The sequence below is a fragment of the Sminthopsis crassicaudata genome, chromosome 2 (assembly GCF_048593235.1).
Source record: "Sminthopsis crassicaudata isolate SCR6 chromosome 2, ASM4859323v1, whole genome shotgun sequence".
Classification (NCBI taxonomy): Eukaryota; Metazoa; Chordata; class Mammalia; order Dasyuromorphia; family Dasyuridae; genus Sminthopsis; species Sminthopsis crassicaudata.
The window spans coordinates 80,919,921-80,942,270 of NC_133618.1; the positions used below are offsets into that span (position 1 = coordinate 80,919,921).

Below are 22,350 nucleotides of genomic sequence, written 5' to 3' on the forward strand. Positions count from 1 at the left end.
GTGAGGGTTCACATGAGAAGCAAAACTAATGCTGTGGGAATTATGTCAGAGCCAAGTGTGTATGTCAACTATCATTCTCTGTTCTCCATATTGGACCTGCAATCAAAATCTGGGCTTGGCTTTTTTCTTTCATGTCCATTATTCAGGTTGAAGATGATTTTATTTTTAAATAAACAAATGGTAATTTGTAGAGATATGAGATTCTGATGGTCAATTGACTTCCCAAGTTAAAATAATTTTTGAAATAAAGTTTAAATTTAAGTTATATGGAAGTAAATATTCAGGAATAAATTATAAAGGGTACATCCTTTCCTCCTTCCTCACCCCATGTTTTCTATGGTGTCGTCTTTTAATTGATGACTTCCATCTGTTTCCAGAGTACATGGTGCTTCTTGATGCAGATTGTGATTTTATGTCATGTTTTATATGTATAGGAGATATTCCCTTGAGAATAATGGCTTAAAGACAGACACAATGTACAACTTCTTGGCAACAGTGGGAAACTCTGTAAAGTTTTTTTTTTTTCTTTCAAAAACTGTGTTAAATCTCCTTTAGCTGAGTCATATTTCTTTTGCTTAGCTGAAGATACAGTGGAGCCTGAAGGATACAAGTAATATTTTATCAGTGATCCCATTGTATTTGGTGTGGAGTCCTCCCAAGAGATAATGGCAATGTTTTTACTCCATATAAGATAAATTAAAAAAAAAAAGTCTAATCAAGGTGAAATCCAAAAGTGTTGGAAGAATGGAAAGCTCTTCATCAGAGTGCAAATTTGTTAGTTTCCCTGGTTCTGACAGAATCTTGCCCACTGTTGCCACAGTCTAAAATGACATTGAGCTTGATATGGTATATGATGGGGACAATCTCCTTTCCCTTTGTCCTGATTAGTTAGCAGTCTCTCACTATAAGTACATAAGTACATAAAAGTACATAAAAGGAAACAAAATGAATGAATAATTTACAAACATTTATATTTCAGTGTTAGGAAATGTGGCAAGATTAGGAAAACAGTTGAAGACACTGGCTTGTACAAAGCTGACTAATTCAGGCAATGAGAGCTTTACAAGATACATTTTTAACAAGATAAAAGTTCATCTATGACATACACATATGACAGACAACTCCTTGATTTTGACATAACAGCATCAGTTACATAAATACCAAGATGAAATATTGTCAGGTCAATTCTGGGTAATGAAACATACAACCTTTTTTTTTATTATTTGTTTTTGGCTATGGCAATTCAAATAAAGTTCTTAGTTTCAAATCACAACATACCTCAGGCAGCATGCAGGGAAAAAAAGTCATTTATTTTGTACATTTGTATGACACACCTTGCAACAAGCTTTCATTTCCAGTAGTTAGCTCAAGAATATAGGAACCATTCAAATAATAGTTTTGCTTAAGTCAGCATTTGCATTGACTGGACTAATGAGCAAATCTGGTAAAAATAAAACGATCTGAAATCATTCGTGAATATAAACTGTGAATCACAGTGAATATAAACTCAATTCTCCTAAAAGAAACCCATCTTTCATTATTAGTTCTCATCAATCAGTGAGACAGTAGCTGTGTGAAGTCTGGATTCCTAGAGCCAGAAACTCATTCTCTTCTCTTGTAGGTTCTCACGGTGACAGAAAAGATGCTGACCATTGGAAGTCCTTGGATGATAGAGCTATACAAACGCACATACATTGGATGTCTTGAGTCTTATTTTTTGGGATACTTTACAAAATGACTAGCTCAACAGGCAGCTTAAATCACATATACCTTAAGATTTAGAAAATACATTTTGTACAATAAATGTCTAATTTCTTCACTACCAATTTCATTTGTTCCTTGTCTTTATGCTTGCGATCCTTGAAGAAACTGTGAATAGATACATATTGATGGCTAAGGCTGATAAGAGTCAATATAATTAATATCTTCTCACAGAAATATGGCTGAGTACACATTGGACCATAGTGTCAAAAAGAAAAAAAAAAAAACAAGCTAAAGGTCACAATAACTTTTTTTTAAAAAAATGCAAATAAGTCAACTCCCTTTTAACAGCAATTTGAACTCAACCCAGGCTTACACAACACTGGATTTATTTTAAAGGTCTAGTTCTTGGTACCTATATTTCAGTGCAGTACATTGATTAAACTCAGGGACTACACTGAATGTCTCAGTTTATCAACATGGCATTACTTGAACTTTCAAGGTGGTAGATTGGGTCCCTAGAAAATGGATTGTGTTTTCATTCCCTTTAAGCACTTAAAATAACTTTAATGACTCGTCCTCTACATTCATCAATATTCTACCATTAAAATTGCCTTTAATTTGGAAGAAGTGTGTGACATTCCCAAATGCAATCCAATGTCTTATTAAGCATTAGATCTGATAAATTAATCTAGTGTCATGACCATGTTAACCTAATGTTATGGTTTCTACTCTTATTACGGATTTGATTCAGATAAGGGTACCTCACAATTTTAACTTTTATTTACCACATTGATTTAAAAAATCTTAGTGATATTTTCTTGGTCCTTATATATACAAAATACAATATTTTTCAAAAGATAGAAAGAAATAGGATGAAGGTACCTCACAATCACAGTCATAGCAAAAAAATTCAACTACATTTTACAGATTAAAGACTAATCTTTGGCAAAAAAAGATTGTTTTACAAATATGTCACTATTTTTAAATATAATTTTGAATGTTTTACTTCTTGTTTCAGTTATGTGGCCACTCTAATACTAAAGTTCAACAGGAAACCACCACAAATATAAAAAATATATGACTTTAGTACATTTGCTTTTTGATAATGCTTTTCCAAAGAGTTTGGATTAACTTCAGAGAATTTTCACAAATATTTCTGACAGTAAATGTCACTTGAGAAGTTCACAATTTTCTTTATACATTTGGATTCCACTGTGCCACCTCTTTTCTTTTGTCACCACCCAGGATTTTTAACACTGAGACTCACCAAATTAAATATTCTGGATGTTTATATAGCTTTAGATTGCTGTATAACATAGTTCTCACCAAATGAGTTGTGTCTGCATGTGTATGTGTATATGCCCTATGTGTGAATATCCTCACAATGGTAAGGCTTATAGTTTACATTCAATGGCATAAAGAATGAGTTGACTATATGAAAATTGCAAGGGAAGTGAAGTTTTCAGAGAAATGAAACACAGGACAATTGGGACACTTTATTGAATCAAACAGGGGAAATGGAGTGATTGCCTACTCTTTCTTGCATGTTATAATGACAAAATTTTCCTTTTACAGAAAATATACACACCATTTATTAGGACTCCTTTGTTCTAATAGTTAGTACAGGACCTCATGAGTTTATCCTTGCTAATCACCTGGTGCTCAGGCTTGTAGGACCCTGACCAGTTTTCAGGGTGTTTAGATTCCCATTAAAAACATCACTTGATATTTCTTTATATGGATTGTTTGTTTCACTGGTTCAAGATGAGTTCTAAATACCATTGTGTCTCACCATACTCGTGGTCTTGGCCAAATGGCCAAGCAGAATTCCTAAGTCTTGAAATTTGGGGAGAATAAATTCCCTTACTTCACTTCCTCTACCTTCTACACACACCATTAATGACATTGGTTGTTGAGGTCTTCTATACAACATATACAGAATGTACAATAGGTCCCCTCCTTCCCTCTTTTCTAGGAACCATAAGTATTTCCTCATTGTGATCGCTCTAATATCAACAAATATTTATAGTTGAAATACATGGGGGAGTTCCCCATTGAAATAGTAGTGGCACTAACCACTACTTTTATGGCTTATTAGATTATATTATTAAGTTGTGCCACCAAACTCTTTAAATGATAAGACACTGATTGATGAAACTATTGGGGGCATTACAACAAATAAACAACTCTTCCCCAAAAACCAATCTTTCACTCTTAAAAATATGGGCTTTGAATTAAGTATAAAAATATGGGTTACCCTAAGGATATTTAGCTTTCTGGACATCCCTAATACCCTCCAGCTACCCATACAAAGTTACAAACCAAAATTGATTTCAATCTTTCAAGATTCCTGCTTGTGGATAACATCACATCATACCCATATAACTTTACCTTTGAGGTTGTTTATAAGGCCAATTATTCATGTCCTTAATCTTGGGCATTGACATATCTGTAAGAAAACACTAGTGATTGGTTCAATGGACTTGTAAAGGTATGGCTATGGCAGTGCTTAAGTTTTTCTAGGGGATATCGTTCCCTAGTGAGTAACCTCCAGTGTCTCTGATACTCTCCTCCACCAGAGGCATGTCTCCACCACCAAAGGGACTGTGTGGATATGTGTAATGTAAAAGATTAAATAGAGATACTGGATGAAATGGAGAATGTACATGCAAGTAGACAAGACACAAGTACCATCATTAACCAAGTGGAATTTTTTGAAAAGAAATGCCAAGGGAGAAGATATAAAAAGCAGTCCTCCTAGCACAAGATCACCCAGATGCTCAAGCTGTTTGAGTAGAGGGCAAAAGGTAAAGGGGCAAGGTCAGATTATGGGCTCTTAGGCAGAATACAAAGTTTACTTTTATTTGCATTTGAAATAATCGAGTTCTGGGAGAAAAAAAAATAAACACTGGATTCCTGGCTCCTACTGAAGCAACATGAGGTTGTTGATGCAGATGAAAACTGGACTTCATATATCCAGAGGTTTTTTGTTATGGCTGTTAATTCATGCTATCTGGATAATTGAAATGATCAGTTTTCCTTTATATATTTGACATCACATATGGTCAATTATAATTCCAGAATAGGACTTGGTTGGTTTGACTAATTAAAAAAAATTATAATAAATCATTTGATTTTTATAATTTTAATCCCCAGGATATGCTGGACAAATTACCTATGATTTTGCTGCTACTATCTGCTTATTTAGTATGTATGTTACTGAGGGGAGGGGGCTTAAAGCTGTACAACTTACAGCTGTTGCAAAATGGTGATATTTTCATTTTATGTCTTGATGTTCCCCTTTTAACTTCATTTCTGGATCAAAAGGGAGTATCAACATATTTGTAAATATTTTTTGCTCTTGTAATTATGGGTAGGTTCTTGACCAATATAAAATGAAACAAAAAGAAAATATACCTTGAGATTCTTTCTCGAATTATTTCTGAACATTCCTAGTAACCAAGATTTTCCTAAATCAAAACTGGAAACTTTTATATTGCCTGTAGCCTAAAGGTTACATGAGCCACAGGAGCCTTTGGAAATCTTTCCTTTAATTCACCTATAGCTAATATTTTTCATCTTGCTAATTATTTTGGCTACATCCATGCTCCTTCTTCAGACCAGAACACATCTTTAACAGTACAGCAGACAGAGCACTAGGCTAGTTATAAACTGGATTTACACTGGAGCTAGGGTGTTACCACCAGCAATCAAACAGGAAGGCAAAAACATGTCTAATGTCTCCTCTTAAAAGGTTTAAGACAAAAGAGCTGAGAACTCTGCAGAAGACACACATAGAAGAAAATCTATATTTGAAAATGTTTGGGGACTCTGCTAATTCATCCATGTGTATTTATGAAGATTACTTTTCCTTTATAATGCTGAAACTATGTACTTCTTGGTCAACTCTAAAAAGCTTTTACTATTTTTGCCCACAAAGAATCAGACTATTAAGCTTCCTCCTGCGAGCAAGTTGGTATACTCTGAGGGACTGTATTAATACTATCAGATCCCTGGAGTGAGCAGGATAGTATGAAGTAAAATAAAGCAGCTTATGTCTTTCTGAGATAAAGCTTATATGTTGGAGGAATGCGTCACAATATTTAATTAGTTCCTAACATACTTGTGTGAGGTTGGGTGGGGAAGATAGGGGGAATAGCAAATGTGAGATTTTTCATTAAATGGAAAAGTATAGAGAGGTTAAGCAGCTTTTCCCAGGATCCACATCAAGTTAAAGATAAATACAAATCAATCAGATCTCTTGACCCAGGTCTTGGGGTTATCTTCTTTAAGAGGTTTGCATTTCAAACAATCTCTGGATAGATTCCAAGTCCTTTATTCTAAATTCCATCATTAAAAGTTCTCTGAATGAGTCAGGCATGTGTACTATCACATATTTTTCCTTTAAAATGAGTATTTCGTATTCAGGATTATAGACTCTCCAAGTCTATTACATTACAGATCCAACTAATACCCCAGTACCAATGTCCTTTACAGTAACCTTTCTAGAGTCATCCAGTCTCTGAAAAACTTTAGTGATAAGGGATTCTGTGTCTCCCAAGACAGCCCATTTTATTTTTGCACATCCTTAATTATGTTCCCTTATATCAAGTCAAAATCTTCCAAGCTCTTCTGTCCTTTCAACATATAAAGCAAATCAACTGAAACATTTTGAAAAAAAAAATTGTTAACACTGTAAAACTGACATTGGAAAGGTTGTTTACAGATCTATAAAGGGTCTCTACTCTTAGAACTCAAGGGACACAATTTTTAACTGAAATAGAAGGAGCAGTAAAAGCATTTATTGCCCTACAAGAGATACCCAGTAATATGTCTAGCCTCATCAACTTTTATCCTGGAGGGATCTATAATACTAAATTTCAACTAAATGAAGAAGCATCTATTCTTTTATAGCCCAACACAGGTATGTCATACATTAGGACCCAACGAAGGTGCAAAGTGTTAGAAAGAATAAAGAGGCATCTACTTTCAACAAACAATGGAATTTTGACTGAAGACCGATACAGCATTTAATTTCAGCTTTTGGGATTGATTGGCAGTCCTGGGTCAGTACTGGAGGTAGGGCCAAAGGAAAGGGGAGAGGAACCAGACATGCATGAGTTGGATTCACAATCCAGGAAAAAAAGTCAAGTTGACTTGCATAATCTATGACCTTAAACAATTATATTCTCCAATGATTGACAGTGGAACCAACATAGTTTAAAGCAGTTTCTGAAGAATGCTTATGCTGCATTTTTTAAAAAACCTATCCTTCCAGTCTACATTTTCCTAATCAAAATTGAAATAGGGGTCAAAGCCAACCAGAGAACTCTTCAAAATTTAACACACAGATGCCTCTTGCAAAATGAAAAGCAGGTGTACGCATAAATGCATCCTAATGAGGGAAGGAAGTGGATTTTATTCCAGAATGACTAAAGGAACAATGACAAAAATTCATCTGTAAAAAGTTCCTTTGCTCTTCTAAGTTCTGACTCAGCAATAGAGCTCACCAGGGCACTGGTTCTAATGGAAGACACCCTTCGGTTTTGCTTCACATCACATAATTGATTTGAGACCTCCTTACTAATAAAGTCATGATAGGTTGCTGCCATGGCATTTAAGAGATAGTGGTTTCTGATGTATTAGCTGGGATCCCTTCAGAAGCAAGTTTACAGGAATCTAGCTAAAACTTTCATTGTTTACATGACCTGAGTTCACCAGTAACTTTCCTTTGCTGTGGATAAGCCTACAGGCACTGGATAAATTTTTTCCCTCACAGGCTGTGCATGGCAACAGGATTATAATTTCCAGCTGACCATAGGGTAGGTTGTTTTGTGGAAGATGATTGTTAGCGATATGATTTATGTCTCTTTTTGTAATTTTCCTGAGCTTTCACTTGCTTTGTACACATTACCATGGGTGCATTTAAGGGCAATTGGAATCTGTGCAAAACTCAAGCCATACAAAAATCCTTTCCCCTGATTTTAGCTTCCTTCAGGATAGCTGTCCTAATTTCTTCCTGTGCAGGAATTCTGTCTACCACACATACACTCTACTTTAAAATATTTCCTATTATAGGGTAGAACAAAGACCTAGAGGACAAAAAGTAGAAAAGCTTATTTTCTATGGGAAATTGTGTTTGAAATAAAGGGGAAAAAAGGCTAGTAGGACACAGATAAGCTCTTTTATTAGTGATTCCACTGAATTCTCTCCTTGCAATTTTCTAAACTCTTGTAATCCTCAAGAAAGAACCATTGTTTATGGTTGAGGTTAAGTAAACCAGGAGCTGAAACCTGTATCAAGCCCCATATGACTTCAAAGGCAGAGATTGAGGATTATAGGAAATTATAAAATTATAAAATATTTTTTGTTGTGGAGCCTTTTCCACAAGTTATTCCTAACATCCTGAAATAAACTCATTCATCAGAAGAGGAAAGCTTCTGGATTTCAGTTAGAGATGGACACAGATCACCTCCCAAGTGATTGGCATAGGACTGGTAGTTTTTCTCCTAAAAACCATCATATCTATTTTGAATATTCCTATCTATCCATCCATCCATTCATCTATCCTACCATCAGACCTATCTACCTATCACAGCAAAACTAATCAATGATATGAAATTGTATCCACTTATGTAATTTCTTATATCCCTGACTATAAGATACAACTTATAAGACTTTTTAGTTCCCAAGAGCAAGAAGTGCTTTTGGTTTTATCTCTGCATCTTCAAAGTCTAATGAGTAATTAATGATTAGTAAGGTTGATTGATTATAGAGCTCATTATAAGTGAGACCAGATTTTGACCATATAGGTGAGACTTAGGTAATATTGAAAAAGCAGAACTAATGCAACTAAGCAATAGGAAAATGAACCTTGTTTTCCAGTTCCTCCTCTCCACCCTTATTTATCAAATATTGGATATAAAGGAAATGAGTCAGTCTGTTAATAGAAAGCTTTATTGAGACTTTCAGATAGCTACTTTAAGAAGTTCAATTAAACAGATTTGGAAGGTAAATTTAATTGAGTTTCATATGTAATGATCATTTCCCATCTAGTGTTTAGTCTACCAGAATATTGGGACCTCACTCTTCATTACTGAAATTCAATTTACATTCAAATTATTCGGTCAAAGCTCGATAGGTGTTTTAGATTTGATTAAGCTTGGGCCCTATTTGTCTGGGAACTGTGATTTTTCAACCTCCTAGTCAATCTTTTTTATGAAAATTTTTGTTATTTTTGTGGAGGGGCAGAAAAGAAACTAAATCTGTCATTGATTTGAGAAATTCCAGGTATTGAAATTCTCATTAATGCAGATGAACAATTTATTTGTAATTTAGACAACCAGAGGGAGGTACTAGACTTATCAGTTATCCTACTTTTTATTTTTATTTCCTCTCTCTTGTGGCCACTTAAATGATAGAACTTCTTGTGGTCCTTAGGAAACCATGAATTAGTTATGGGAAGAAACTTTGGAGATTTAATCCATAGTTTTAGAAAACTGCCTGTAAAACTGAGTAAAATAATTGGTTGTTGGTCATACAGCTATTTTTGTGTCAAAGGCAGGACCAAAACTAGGCCTCTCTATTCTGAATTCCATGCTGCCTCAGTGATTAATAATTATTTCAAAAAAGCATCCTGATATGGATTACATTTGCTTAGTGACTTGTAATGACCCCCCAAAATTAATCTTGCATCAGATCTAAGTTTGTTTTGTTCTCTGAGAGAGTAGCAAAGTCCTGCATTTTTCATTTAGTGAAATTAAATTGTCAATATAACTAGAATATAAAACTAGTACAACTAGGGAAATAAGGCCTGGGAATTTGGACTGGGCAATCATGCCAAATTTATGCTGCCCAGGAAATGTCAATGCCACTATGTTGGTATTTAAATAGATTTTCAAACTTTTCAGCATAGCAGTTGCTTCTCTCTATTAATACTTGCCATTCAATTGTTCTCCAGCAATGAATCAGAAACTATACATATAGATTGGCTTTGAAGTGTCAGTGGATTTCACAAATAGGACATTGACAATGGTCATTTAAACACAAATTACCCATAACTTTGTATAAAAATGACTATTTGAAAGAAACCCCTTTAATTTTAACTCTTTTAACTTCCGAAATGTTTCATTTTAGAAAGAAGTTAAAAGAAATGGTTTCTCAAAGCAGTAAACCCATTTTCTCTTCACCTTAAAAGAACTCTATTCTATCTCCCTCTAATAATTTGGAGCCATTTCCAAAGAAAGTGTTCAGGGACTGAGTATCCACAATAGTAAATGGAAAAGCAGAGACAGGTTCCGGAAGAACTCTCTTCACTTGGTTTTCAGTTGCTCATTTCTCATTACCAGAATCAAATTAATTATTGGAGAAATTAAGTCTATTCCCAGATCTCTTCTGAAATAAAGCACATACAAATTTCAAAGGCCAAAGGGAACAATCAGTATCAAGAAGAATATTCTAATCCAAGGACTAATAGTTTCTCATAAGAGCATCTTCTGTGTCTCAAAAAAGTATTTTGAGAGCAGACTCCCTACTTCCTCTCCTCCTCTATCTCTTTTCTTCCTCCTCCTCTTCCTTTTTCCTCCATCCCTCCTTTTTCTTTCTCCCTTCCCTTCTCTCTCATTTTATCTGGTGTAACTGTCAAATCCAACTCTTCCTTACCCACACTATTCCTGTTCCTCTTCAATACAATAGTACATATTTGGAAATGACCCTCTTAAAATCTTAATATGACATTATTCTTGAGATTCATGCTTTGACATGATGTTATGGCTGAGATGGGGGTTATTATAACTCTTCTCCAAGCAATCCCAAGTGGTCTTGCCTGTTACTGAATTCTATGATATTAAAAATGTCATTTTTTCTGTAGTTTCTGGCATATTGATATAAGTATTAATTTGCTTTCATATAAAAACATTTCCTTTTCCTCTTTCAAGGAGATCTGTTTTTTTTTTTTTTTTGTTGTTGTTTTTGTTTTTTTTTAACTTTTAAGCCAATATATTGGTAATGGATAACAGCAACTCTTATACCAATGGCAGGAAAAAGCAATTCATTTCAGTAGAAGTTTCTTTATGTGTGGGAGTAAATATGAGACATTGTTCCTAGGACTCTCTCTTTTTCCCCCCTTTCTCTCTCTTTATCTTTCTCTATGATAGCTCAACCAATGTCAGGATAAAACCTGTCATCTTTTATCAGAGAGCATGCTATGGCTGGTTATTGAGGAGAGACTAGACTGTGCATAGATGCTTAGTATTAACAATTTACTTCACCCCAGGACAAATAGGAGGGATTCAGTGTTTTGATTTTGGAAGAAAGTACAAGTCAACTTCCTCAAATTATTCCTAGCCTCTTGACTTGAACCATTATGTTCTGAGTTATATTGAAAATAAAAAGGTCAGATAATAGATGAAAAAGCAAGTTCTATTTAATATAATTCTCCTTGAGAAATTGCAAACTAACAATGTGGATATTTCCATTTTTCACTCATAATTTTACACTGAATACCACCATAACACATTAATTTCATCATTTTGGGGATGAATTTTTGATTTATTCTTCAGGTAAAGAACAAAAAGAATAGAATCATAGATTAGTGGTTAAAAGTATTAATAGTGGTAAAGAAGATTTTGAAAAAAAATTAAGACTTTTCTTAAATAGGTAACCAAAATTTATGTTTTAGAGGATTTTATTCATTTTCTTAAGCCTGTAGAAAATAAATTTCTTGAAAGTAGTGACTATTCTTATTTTTTCTAAAATGATTAGAACAGTAACCACAATTAGGTGTTTAATGCCTGTGAAATATAATTAAGTGTTTTAAAATCTGTCTCATATTGATGCTGGTTTGGGCCATACTACTTGCTTGGTTTAGAGGTCAAAATAACATTTGATTTATAATGATTTTGACTGAATTGACATTAATTTTGGGGAAACATATAATAACAACCATATTAAAATAGCATCAACCTCTAAAAAGAATTAATTGCCAAGTCATTAGGCTGTATTATTTCGAGGTCACATGTGTTGAAGGAAAAATGGAAACTCCTGAAGGCATTTTAATGAGGCATATATACTGGGCCAGCACATTCTAGAAATTAACACCATCGATTTTTGATGACTTGTTCATAAAACTAGAGTGGAAAACTGGTTTGAGCAACCCCTCATTGGCTTCAATCCTCCTCTTTTTGTCCAAGAAGATCCTGTTTTAACATTTGGAATTCAGTTTGTTATTGCTTAGGAAGTGCAGAGAGTTACCATACTTGTCAGTAGTCATAATTATGTCAATGTTGAAAGATCTATAAAGCTCTTGTAGACAAGAATAATGTTGGTGTAGAGAGCAATGATATGATCATTCTTTATGCTAATTCCCTTGGGTTTTGATATGGCTTTGGTTAATCACTGTAATCTCTACCCAGCCACATTATGTTTGGCACATTCCTCAGAAGCACAAATATTGTTAGCATAATACATTTTTAAAGCTTTTCTCTTTAGAATAATTTTTAAGTGGCTTTGTCAATGACATAAGTTTTTAAAAAGGCAAAAGTCCATAAATACGGATTTTTTGGGTCTTGTGTTTAATCTTTTGGAAAGTGTCCCATTTTTAATCCTAATCAGATCAATTTATCTGTTTTGTTTGAAATGTTTTAGAAAGTACCAATACCCAAGGATATTTTTCATTGTTTTCCCTTTCCATCTGAGTTGAGTGTAACATGATTCTTTAATTCTTATATGAGAGGTTGGGCAAGTAAATTTAGAATCATAGCAATGCAAAAATTTAGGACTGGTCTCTCAGAAGAAGAAGATGTCTCTATGTGACCTGAGAAGTTTGTTAATATGTCCCATGTAACAGGATTGGGGAAATAGTTTAAAAAAAAAACCCAACAATCACCACTTTTTTTTTCTTAAAAGAAAGGGGCAAATATTGAGCTGCATGGGTGAACTATTTTATAAATCCAATGTTATTCCAACACCTCAAATCACTTATAGCTGTGGCTTTGGTTACTTGAACCTACATATCCCTTAAGCAGTAAATTAGGATTTACAGCTTCTAGAGAAGTACCTTTACAATTCAAATGGGACTTAAGAAATTCTGGTATATTAAGTGGTTTCCAAATAGAAATATTTGAACTACTATGAAATTTGAATTTCACTAGAAGGAATTTTTTTCACCATAGAAAAGGATTTGATTCATTATTAAAGGGTGATAATGATTATATCTCCATGCATTACATTTTTTACTGTTTACATAATTTACTTTTTTGAAGAGAAACTCTTCAAGGGTAAAACCTTTTCAAATTAATGACAAATTGTATTGATAAAATGAAGAGGCAAATAGCTTCATTGATGCTCAGTAATTACTTTTCCTGAAATATGAGGACAGAGAAGGATGAAAATGTACTATATACTTTACCCTCACTAAAGTTCTATTCCAATGATTATTTTATGGAGATGACAATGTCATCTGAGGGCATGCTTTGAAAGTCTTGTCAAATTGAAGTAGCCGAGGACCAATCTAGTTAAATTCAAACAGGTTTATAGATTAGTCATTAACTCACTAGTTTTTTAGCCTCCATAGAATATAAAATCCTTGTGAACAGGGATTGTTTCATTCATTATTTCTGTACTTGTAATTTTAGTACCTAGCACAGTATGTGGCACATGATTAATACTTGATAATTGTTTCTTGACTGACTGAAGAAATAGTCTAGTAATAGTCTAGTCCAAGGATATGATTTGTGTTGGTAGACAGAATATCCCCACTGACAAAATAGCATATCTTTCAAAATGCCATTAAATATAATTTCCATATATCATACTATGTCCTAACAAACATTTGAAGGGTTATGGTAAGGAAGAAGATTCTTTTGCAAAGACCAAGTAAAAGTTGCAAAGAGGCAAGTGTATATTTGATGTCAGGAAATAACTTCCTAAGATATATCAATTCAAAAATGGAATAGGCTATCAAAGGTGGTAGTGGATTCTTCTTCCCAAGAAATCTCTAAATAAAAAGCTAAACAGATATTTATTATTTTCTATAGATTATTGTATAGTTATGGGGGTTCGGCTGTGGTAATGCTGTTAAGACTCAAATTCTGTGAATTGCTCTCCATATTGAAATGAAATTACACTTTGCTACTTTTTTCTTTGAAAGGACATTTTCTAAAAAAATATTTCCATGTAATTCTTGGAGTAGAGAGCTCAAATGTCTGAGACTCATGTCTAGACTTAAAGTCTTATAAATCTCATTACTCAGTATTTATTGATCTGCAAACAGCTCACTGAAGGTAATGCAATTAAGGGAAGAAATTTGTAAGTAGTGATGTAAGAAGCTGATTTGGTGGAATTTAGGGAAAGAAAGCTAAAGTGATATAAAGAAGGGCATGTTCTTTGAATAGTGGCTTGGTTGAAATAATTTTAGAGACTGTCATCACTACCCTCAGGTAAAATTATGGGTTTAGGTAAAAATGCTGTTGTTAAGGCTGAGTTAAGATTATTAACAAGTTATTGCTTGTTAAAGAAGTTGTTCTGTAGGACATTTTTAAAAGTGGTTTATAGTTGGCAAAACATTTTACAAATATTACCTAATTTTATCCTCACAATAATTATGGAAGATAAGTCACTATTGTCTTCATTTTGCAGACAAGGGAAATGAAATGAATAATGGCTAAATGACTCATCCTGGTTTACACAACTACAGAGTGTCTAAGGCTGTATTTGAATTCAGGACTTCCTAACTAGATTTAGGATTCTGTCTCATCTAAATTATTGCATAAAGTTATTTGTGGAACTGAGCAAATATTGATTCATTCATTTCTTAATTTAAATTTTACTTAATTTCTATTAATGATATTAAAACAACCCAATAGGTTTCCTGTAGCAGAACTGAAGACTTATCATGGTCAGAGTGAATTTTCTCGGACATAACTTTTGTTCCCAAAGAGTCATGGAAAGCTGAATACTCACCATTTCTTGATTGCTGGCCAGATGATAGTTTTAGTTGAGATTCAGTTTGATTTTGTCACAGCCACAGGCAGTGACTTTCCCCCTTTTCCTTCTCATCTATTACTGAATGCTGCTTTCAGATTCAAGATATTTTCATGTTGGAGATAACAGTAATCTGAGAATAAATAACTAGGGACTAAAATTTTAACCATATTTACCAACCTACTTGCCAGGTTTTGAAATGAGACAGGAGTTCAGAGTACTTCAAATGAATTTAAATGGCTTGAATGAAGTGGCTGCTGGGGTACCTTCAATTCTAAAATTCTATGATCCTGTGCTGCTTTGTGATGGACAGAAAAAAGCTCATGCCCTTCAAAGAATAGTTATAGCCCCCAAAATGATAAAGGGACACAATTCCAAAGAAAGGGTACAGATTCAACTTACAGGTTATAGCTATTCTTCAATAAAGTTTGAAGGAACTTTAAAGAACATATCCTTTTATGTAAATTAAATCTGGCACTTTTGTTTTACTCCATTTTTAAAATATAAAGATCATTTTTACTTTTATCCAACAAAACTTTGCCTTTGTGCAGCTTTACTAACAAGTAAGAGTCCTTGGCAAAGAGGTGGTATCATAAACTACAAAATCAAATACCAACACTGATTACCAGTGTTGTACATGGTCATTCAGGAAATAGCCAATCAAGATCCACTTGAGGTTTCATGAATTATTTTTGGACAAAAGAATCCAGTTTGAAATAGGAGTTGAGAATCAGTCTTGGATTTTATATGAAGGGCTAAAGAAAGATTTAAATTGGCTACTCACTATCTTGATGTTTTGGGATTACTGTTCAAAGTCTTCAGGGGTTCTCTTATGGACAAGGCAAAGAGTCAAGCTGACAGAGGGCCTTTGCCAGGGCCATTTTGACTATAGTGAGTGAAAAGAGGTAATGGAGCTTAATGATAATAATAAGCAGCATTTCTAGTGTGTTTACTATGTGCTAAACCCTGTGCAAAGCACTTTAAAATTATTATCTCATTTGATCCTAACAACAGCTTTAGGAGGTAGATGGTGTTATTATTCCCATTTTACCAATAAGGAAACTGAGGCAAACAGGTTAAGTGGCTTTCTCAATATTGGACAATAGTAAATACTCTTATGCTGGATTTGAATTCAGATTTTTCTGCCTCTAGATCTGGGCACTCTATCCACTTGTCACTTAGCTGCCCCTAACAAGGGAAGACTGAGATTAGAGTGACACATGGAAGGAAATTGAGGACAACATTGAGTAAAAAATGACAAGAGAGTAAAATTTTGAAAGTTGGTTGCAGTTTAGAACTGGTCAAATCACTGTATCTGAGGACAAATTATTTGAAGAGAGAAGGGTTGACTCTCTTAAACCAAGATCAGGGGGCATAAGAGATGGAGATGACATTTTCTTTGACCTGGAAAATGAATGTGATATATGTGAGCTGCAGCAGGACATTGCCATAGAAAATGCCCAACAAGAAAAAGAAGAAGTTAGAATTGTAAAGTGTTAGCTCAGTGATTACCAGGATGGGATAAAGAAATCTTATGAGGCTTATGAGCCTTCTAGACAAATGTAAAGCAAGTGCTCACACATTTCCTTTTACTACAATTTGTCTTGATCCAAGTTTCTCAACTTTTTGATTGTAACATGTACAGAGTCAAGACAACTTTTCTTGTATTTCTTATTCACTTGTCAAGTACAATCCTTCTGACTAATGAGTTTATGAAGGGCACTATAATGTATGATGTTAAAGAATCAATGCACTTAAATCTTCTTAGTGAGTCTTTGAGATGTGAATCCCCTGATCAGCCTCATTGCATCTGTCTGACTTGAGATAACAACGTGAGTATTGACCAGAAAACCATGGATGCAATTCCTGGCTATTGACAGAATATGAGCACAGTAGGATGACAAATAGGATGATGAAAACAAATATAGGAACAATGTCAAATTATTACATGCTCCCTTTATTTTGCCCAGGGCTAACCATCCCTCCTCTTATGAAGCCCACCAAACTATTATTACTCTACTATCCAAGGGTTGTCTTAGAACATTAGAAATTAAACAACCCAATAGCTTTCATATGGGAGAGGCTGAACATTGGGAATCTCTTTTCCATCATTTTCATGGTACCACTTTTTCAGTTTTTTTTTTTTTTTGTTCTTCAAATCTTAAAAAAAATCAAAAAGAGATAACTAGATGACAATGATAAGAGAAAAACCATTTGATACAGAACATGCTGTCATTACCAGTTAAATCAGAAACAATTAGAAACTTTATTTGTCTGTGTCAATGATGTGTACCATTTATAAGGAAGAGTACTCTCTTCCTAAATCTGTGCACAATACACACAAAATGAAAGAATCAAACAAACTAAATGAAATAATTTTACACAAATATAATAATAATAATAATTACAAGAACCCTGAACAACCAGATTCTAGTATTGATGTTTTCCTTACTAAAACAAAAAGAAGAAAAAAAAACACCAAACAAAAGTCCCAAAAAACCCCAAAACAAAACACTTCACCTCTTTGAAAGTGAAAATGACAAAGATTTCATTATATTTTTTTCTGTGAAAATCCTTTATGGGGATGTGATCATTCCAAATGTGGATAAAAAGGTGTGCAAAGAATTTTAATTGATTACAGAACAAACATATGTGGATTTATCATTACTTGACAGTTTCTATTTTAGTTTTGTATTTAGGCAGCTGCCTTTGAGTTTACTGCTGATTGTCATGTACCAGGAATAGGTCTCTGATTGATAACAGAAGGGTACAAGGGAGACTGCAGCCTAGTCCTGCCCATAAAAAAAACTAGATCATCTCATTATTTTGAGCTTCCAACATGAATCTACACTTGCATACATCTTGTTATACTCTTGATTTAAGTACCTGGCACATAGTAAATGCTTAATAAATGCTTGGTAACTGATAGATTGATTGCCGGATTCATTAAAGTAAAAATCAGGGGTTATTCTAAACTCATATATTCATTTTAAGCTAGAAAAGGAGATATAGTTTGAAGATACTTGAAAAGATTTTTTCTTGACATTTTTTAAAAACTAGAATGAATTATTGTTCCTTTAATTTGGGTCATGATTTATTCTTCCTTTTGTCATTTAGATGACCTCAAAGTAGAATTATCTCTATGAGGGTTCATTTTTCACTTTGACTTTTACATTATTTTTATATGAACAATGAGGTGAGGATGAGGGGAAAAAGCGTATAACAAATATACATCCAGGTTTTATTATCTTGATACTTTGGGACCAATGAAAATGGCCAATAATTTTCTAGGCCAACAGTCGATCTTTATGTAAAAACATCAGTAATGCATATTTATTGTCATCCACTCATCATATCATCCACTTTATTCCTTAGGTTCTTTGAAACTAAAAGAATTATTCTATTTAAAGGGCTAGAACCTTGCTTAATTTCTTACTGAGTTAATTGGGTCTTAAATGAGATATAAAGGAACCATCCTTTTAAAGACTCATTGGTCAATTTTACCTCATTGCCTGTAGGTATATAGTGGTATACAAAGTAAGAAAAACAGAGCCTAACCTGGCTTTAAAAAAACAAAACAAAACAAAACAAAAACCCAAATCAGAACCAAATTCCAAACAGAACTTGTTCTCTTCTCTCAGTATTATCTATCATCTGTGCCAGACAAAAAAAAAAAAAAAAAGTGAAATAAATACTGTTGGAAAAACCACATGCCTTCAAAACCTAGGCACACCTCACTCGTTGATTTATATAATGTCTCTCATCAAAATAATTTAGTAATTTTTTTACATGCTTTGGTTTTGACTTCCATACAGACGGATGATGATCTACAGAGATGTTTTGAGATTTGTCTGGTGGCTCCTCCACAATAGCTATAACTTCTCTGGTCAATTATTGCTTCTTAGAAATTGATGTGTAGATCCATGAAAAAAAAAATCTCCTATTCCAAAATAATCAAATCAATCATAAAATAAAAAATTGTGAAAAAAACAAACTCACTCATGTCTTCAATGTTCAATCAACATTGTTGAATGGGATAACAGTTTTTGTTATACTATTCTATATACAGATTTTTTTTCTTTTTTTTTCTTTTTTTTTTTTTTTTCAATCCATGCAAGTGTTAAAAGTATCAGAACAACGTTCTCTAATAGGAGTATGAAGAAGAAGCAAATGTTCAGAAAAGACTGCATTGAGATTGTATAGGGCATGGGTCTTAACAAAAATAAAATTGACAAGACAGTCCTTGTGAGGACTACAAAGAAACTGTTTTAGGACAGATGGTTTGGATGGAGGCTAGTGATATGCAAATGGAAAGAATAGTGTGCTCTTGGAACACTATAACAATAATAATTATTATGATTTTGGTGGGGGAAGGACACTGGAGGAGGGAGCTGGGGGCACTGGGTGGTGGAGGGAGCTATTTTAATGGTAGACTAAGACGTTAAAAGAGAGGACCAAATTGTTATTGTTGTTTTCTTGAGAACCTTAAAAGGTTATCCTTGTGATCACTGAATAGGAATGGGACATTAATGTAAGGATGGCAGAGTACCTCCCTGGTTAGGTGGCTATGGCTAGGACATAATCTGAACCCAGTATCCTTTACCTGTCTTCCTTTAGTACATACTCACATACTTCCTCCTGGAAACAGATTCGCCTCTGCATAAGTTCTGAAGATAAGCATGGTGTTTCATAATAAAATAATGAAAACCCCCACCCACCCCAGCCCTTCCATACCCCTCCTTTGCCCAGATGCTTAATTTAAAAAAAAGAAATCTGGTTGATTTTAATTGATAACTGAAAGCCCATGTTGCACTTAGATCAGTCATTTTAAAAAACAAAAAACAAAACAAAACAAAAAAGTAGTCTATCAATCTCAAGAGTACACCCTTCTAGGTAGAGTTGCAAAGATGGCCCTGCATCCATGCTTGTTGTTCAACATGTTGGCGCCCCTTGGGATAAGAACTTTGTTGGTTTCTTACTTCTGCCCTAGTACAAAGTATGCTCTTGAAACTGTATTCCATCAGCAGGTAAGTGGACATGACAAATGTCAGTTTCCTCTGTTCGTTATACATATATCTTTATATATATATATTTATATATATAAATTTACTATATCTGATTGTTCCTTTAGAAGCCTTTTATGTGGCAGTAGGCCTCCAGGGAAGAGAAGAAAATGTACAAGAGCCACAGGAGGACAAAAAGTGAAGTTGTGAGGAGCTTGGCAGTCCGGGGCCCACCCAGCTCACCTCCAATTTCCGGTCTTCGTCGATACAGCAGTACCCCAACATTGATGAAAGCAAAAATAGTGAAGAGGGTGACCGAAAATGCTAGTGTGCCAGGGGAAACCTCAAATTCTTTTCCATGTGCTGCATGGTAGATGGCAGCAATGGACCAGGCCACGCCAATTCCCAGAAACACATTCACTGCATTGCTGCCGGTGACATTGCCGATGGAGGCATCTGCATATTGGTCCTGTGTGGCTGCCACTTTGCTTGCAAATGTGTCTGAAAAGGAGGAGAAGAAAATTAGTAACTCAAAGCCAATATTTTTCAGTGATGTCCATTGTGTTGTGGTTATCGCAAGACACGTTTTTGGCCCAGAAATGTTGACTATGATGCAGTGAAAGAGTGCCCAGGAATAGGACTAAGCAGGGTGGTTCAAATCACTTGCCATTAACTGGATTGTGATGTTGGAAAAGTCACCTTCACCTGTCAGGGTATCAATTTTTCATTAGTCAAATGGAGAAATTAGAATAGATGTCCTCGAAGGTCCCTATGGGTTCTGTTAATCTCTAGGGAATGCCCAAGATTTAGTATTTCCAAGTTCTTTTTAGGCAACATGCTAAAGTCAGAAGTCATAAAACATGGATTCAAGTCCATTTGTTAACTAGCTGTGTGATCTTGGGTAAGTGATTACAACTCTGGATCTCATTTTCCTATATGTAAAATTGAAAAAAAATTGGATGAGCATCCAATGGAATAAGAGAGGTTTGGGGTTATTATTGTTATTAGAAAATACAGTGCTAGTAAATCCTATTTAGAGGTAAAATAATTAGGGGCAACAAGAGCAATTGTATGAGTTCACAGAGCAAATTAATAGCATAATCAGATATGACCAATTATACCATAAGCATTTCTACCAAATGGGTCCATTTCTCTCAGAAAGGTTCTAAGTTGTATAACTAAGAAGAACAGAATTGAAGTTCTGAAGGCAAATGTGTAGATAGTATCATTGATCATTTGTAGCCCCAGAACCATAATTTCACAATTAAAAGGCATTTTAAAGGTTACCTCATCCCCACATTAGCCATGCCTTCTCATCCCCACCCCACCCAATAGTTACACCAACAATAAAGAACAAGAAAGGGAAAATAATATTATCTTTCTGGAGTTGAGAGTTTGTTTCTTCATGAAACCTTTAGAATTGCGGTTGGTTATGATGTTCAGATTTACTAAATTGTTTATCTTTACAGTGTTGTTTTAATTGTATAAATTGTTTTTGCATCAGTTCATATAGTTCTTCCCAGGGTTTTTTTATTTTATTTTATTTTTTATTGTTTTGAAAAATATTTCTCTTATTTCTTACAGCACAATAGTATCTTGTATTCATATACCATAACTGTTAAAACCATTCCTCAATTAATGAAAACCTCTTATTGCCAATTATCACCATAAAAAACTGTTATATACCTACAATGCATTAGTGTTCCCCACTGTCCCAATTTTCAAGACTTCTTTCCTATTCCTGGAATTCTCTCCCTCCTTATATCCATCTTCTGGCTCCCTGATTTCCTTTAAATGCAAATAAAATTCTACTTTATACAGAAAGCCCTTCCTGATTCCCTTTAATTTTTATGCTTTTCCTCAGTTGATTATTTCCAGTTTATCCTGCATTTGACTTGTTTGTACATAGATGTTTGCATGTTGTCCTCTCCATTACAGTGTGAGTTCCTTTTAAGAGCAGGAACTGTCACATGCCTTTTTAGGGGGAAATGTCCCAAGTGCATGACAGAAGTGCATGGCACATAGGCACTTAACTACTGTTTGACATCACAATAGCTGCAATCTATAGGACATGTTTTTCTTTTCTCTGCTACTATCATATTGCCAATCCTTTTACCCCTAGATGTACAATTACTTTTTGTCATTAAATGTCAGAAGAGGAATTTTGTATAAATACCACACATTACTGTACTTTGTAAGGTTAAGATTAAGGCACTACTGATCAGAGAAATGCAAATTAAGACAACTCTGAGATACCACTACACACCTGTCAGATTGGCTAAGATGACAGCAACAAATAATGATGAATGTTGGAGGGGCTGTGGGAAGACTGGGACACTAATACATTGCTGGTGGAGTTGTGAAAGAATCCAGCCATTCTGGAGAGCAATCTGGAATTATGCCCAAAAAGTTATCAAACTGTGCATACCCTTTGACCCAGCAGTACTACTACTGGGCTTGTATCCCAAAGAAATACTAAAGAGTGGAAAGAGACCTATATATGCCAAAATGTTTGTGGCAGCTCTTTTTGTTGTAGCTAGAAACTGGAAGATGAATGGCTGTCCATCAGTTGGAGAATGGTTGGGTAAATTATGGTATATGAAGGTTATGGAATATTATTGCTCTGTAAGAAATGACCAGCAGGAGGAATACAGAGAGGCTT

At 34.4% G+C, this 22,350-nt stretch overlaps 1 protein-coding gene across 13 annotated transcripts in view; it reads right to left on the reverse strand.

Moving 5' to 3' along the window:
- Nucleotides 1-956: 956 nt before the first annotated feature.
- The window catches only part of SLC8A1 (solute carrier family 8 member A1), a 378,210-nt gene continuing 356,816 nt past the window's right edge, over nucleotides 957-22,350 (reverse strand). For all 13 annotated transcript variants that reach the window (XM_074286671.1, XM_074286666.1, XM_074286669.1 and 10 more), the window contains one exon: nucleotides 957-20,189. In XM_074286671.1, the coding sequence (XP_074142772.1) occupies nucleotides 19,813-20,189 (377 nt within the window). In that variant the 3' untranslated portion in view covers nucleotides 957-19,812. The remainder of the gene's footprint in view (nucleotides 20,190-22,350) is intronic.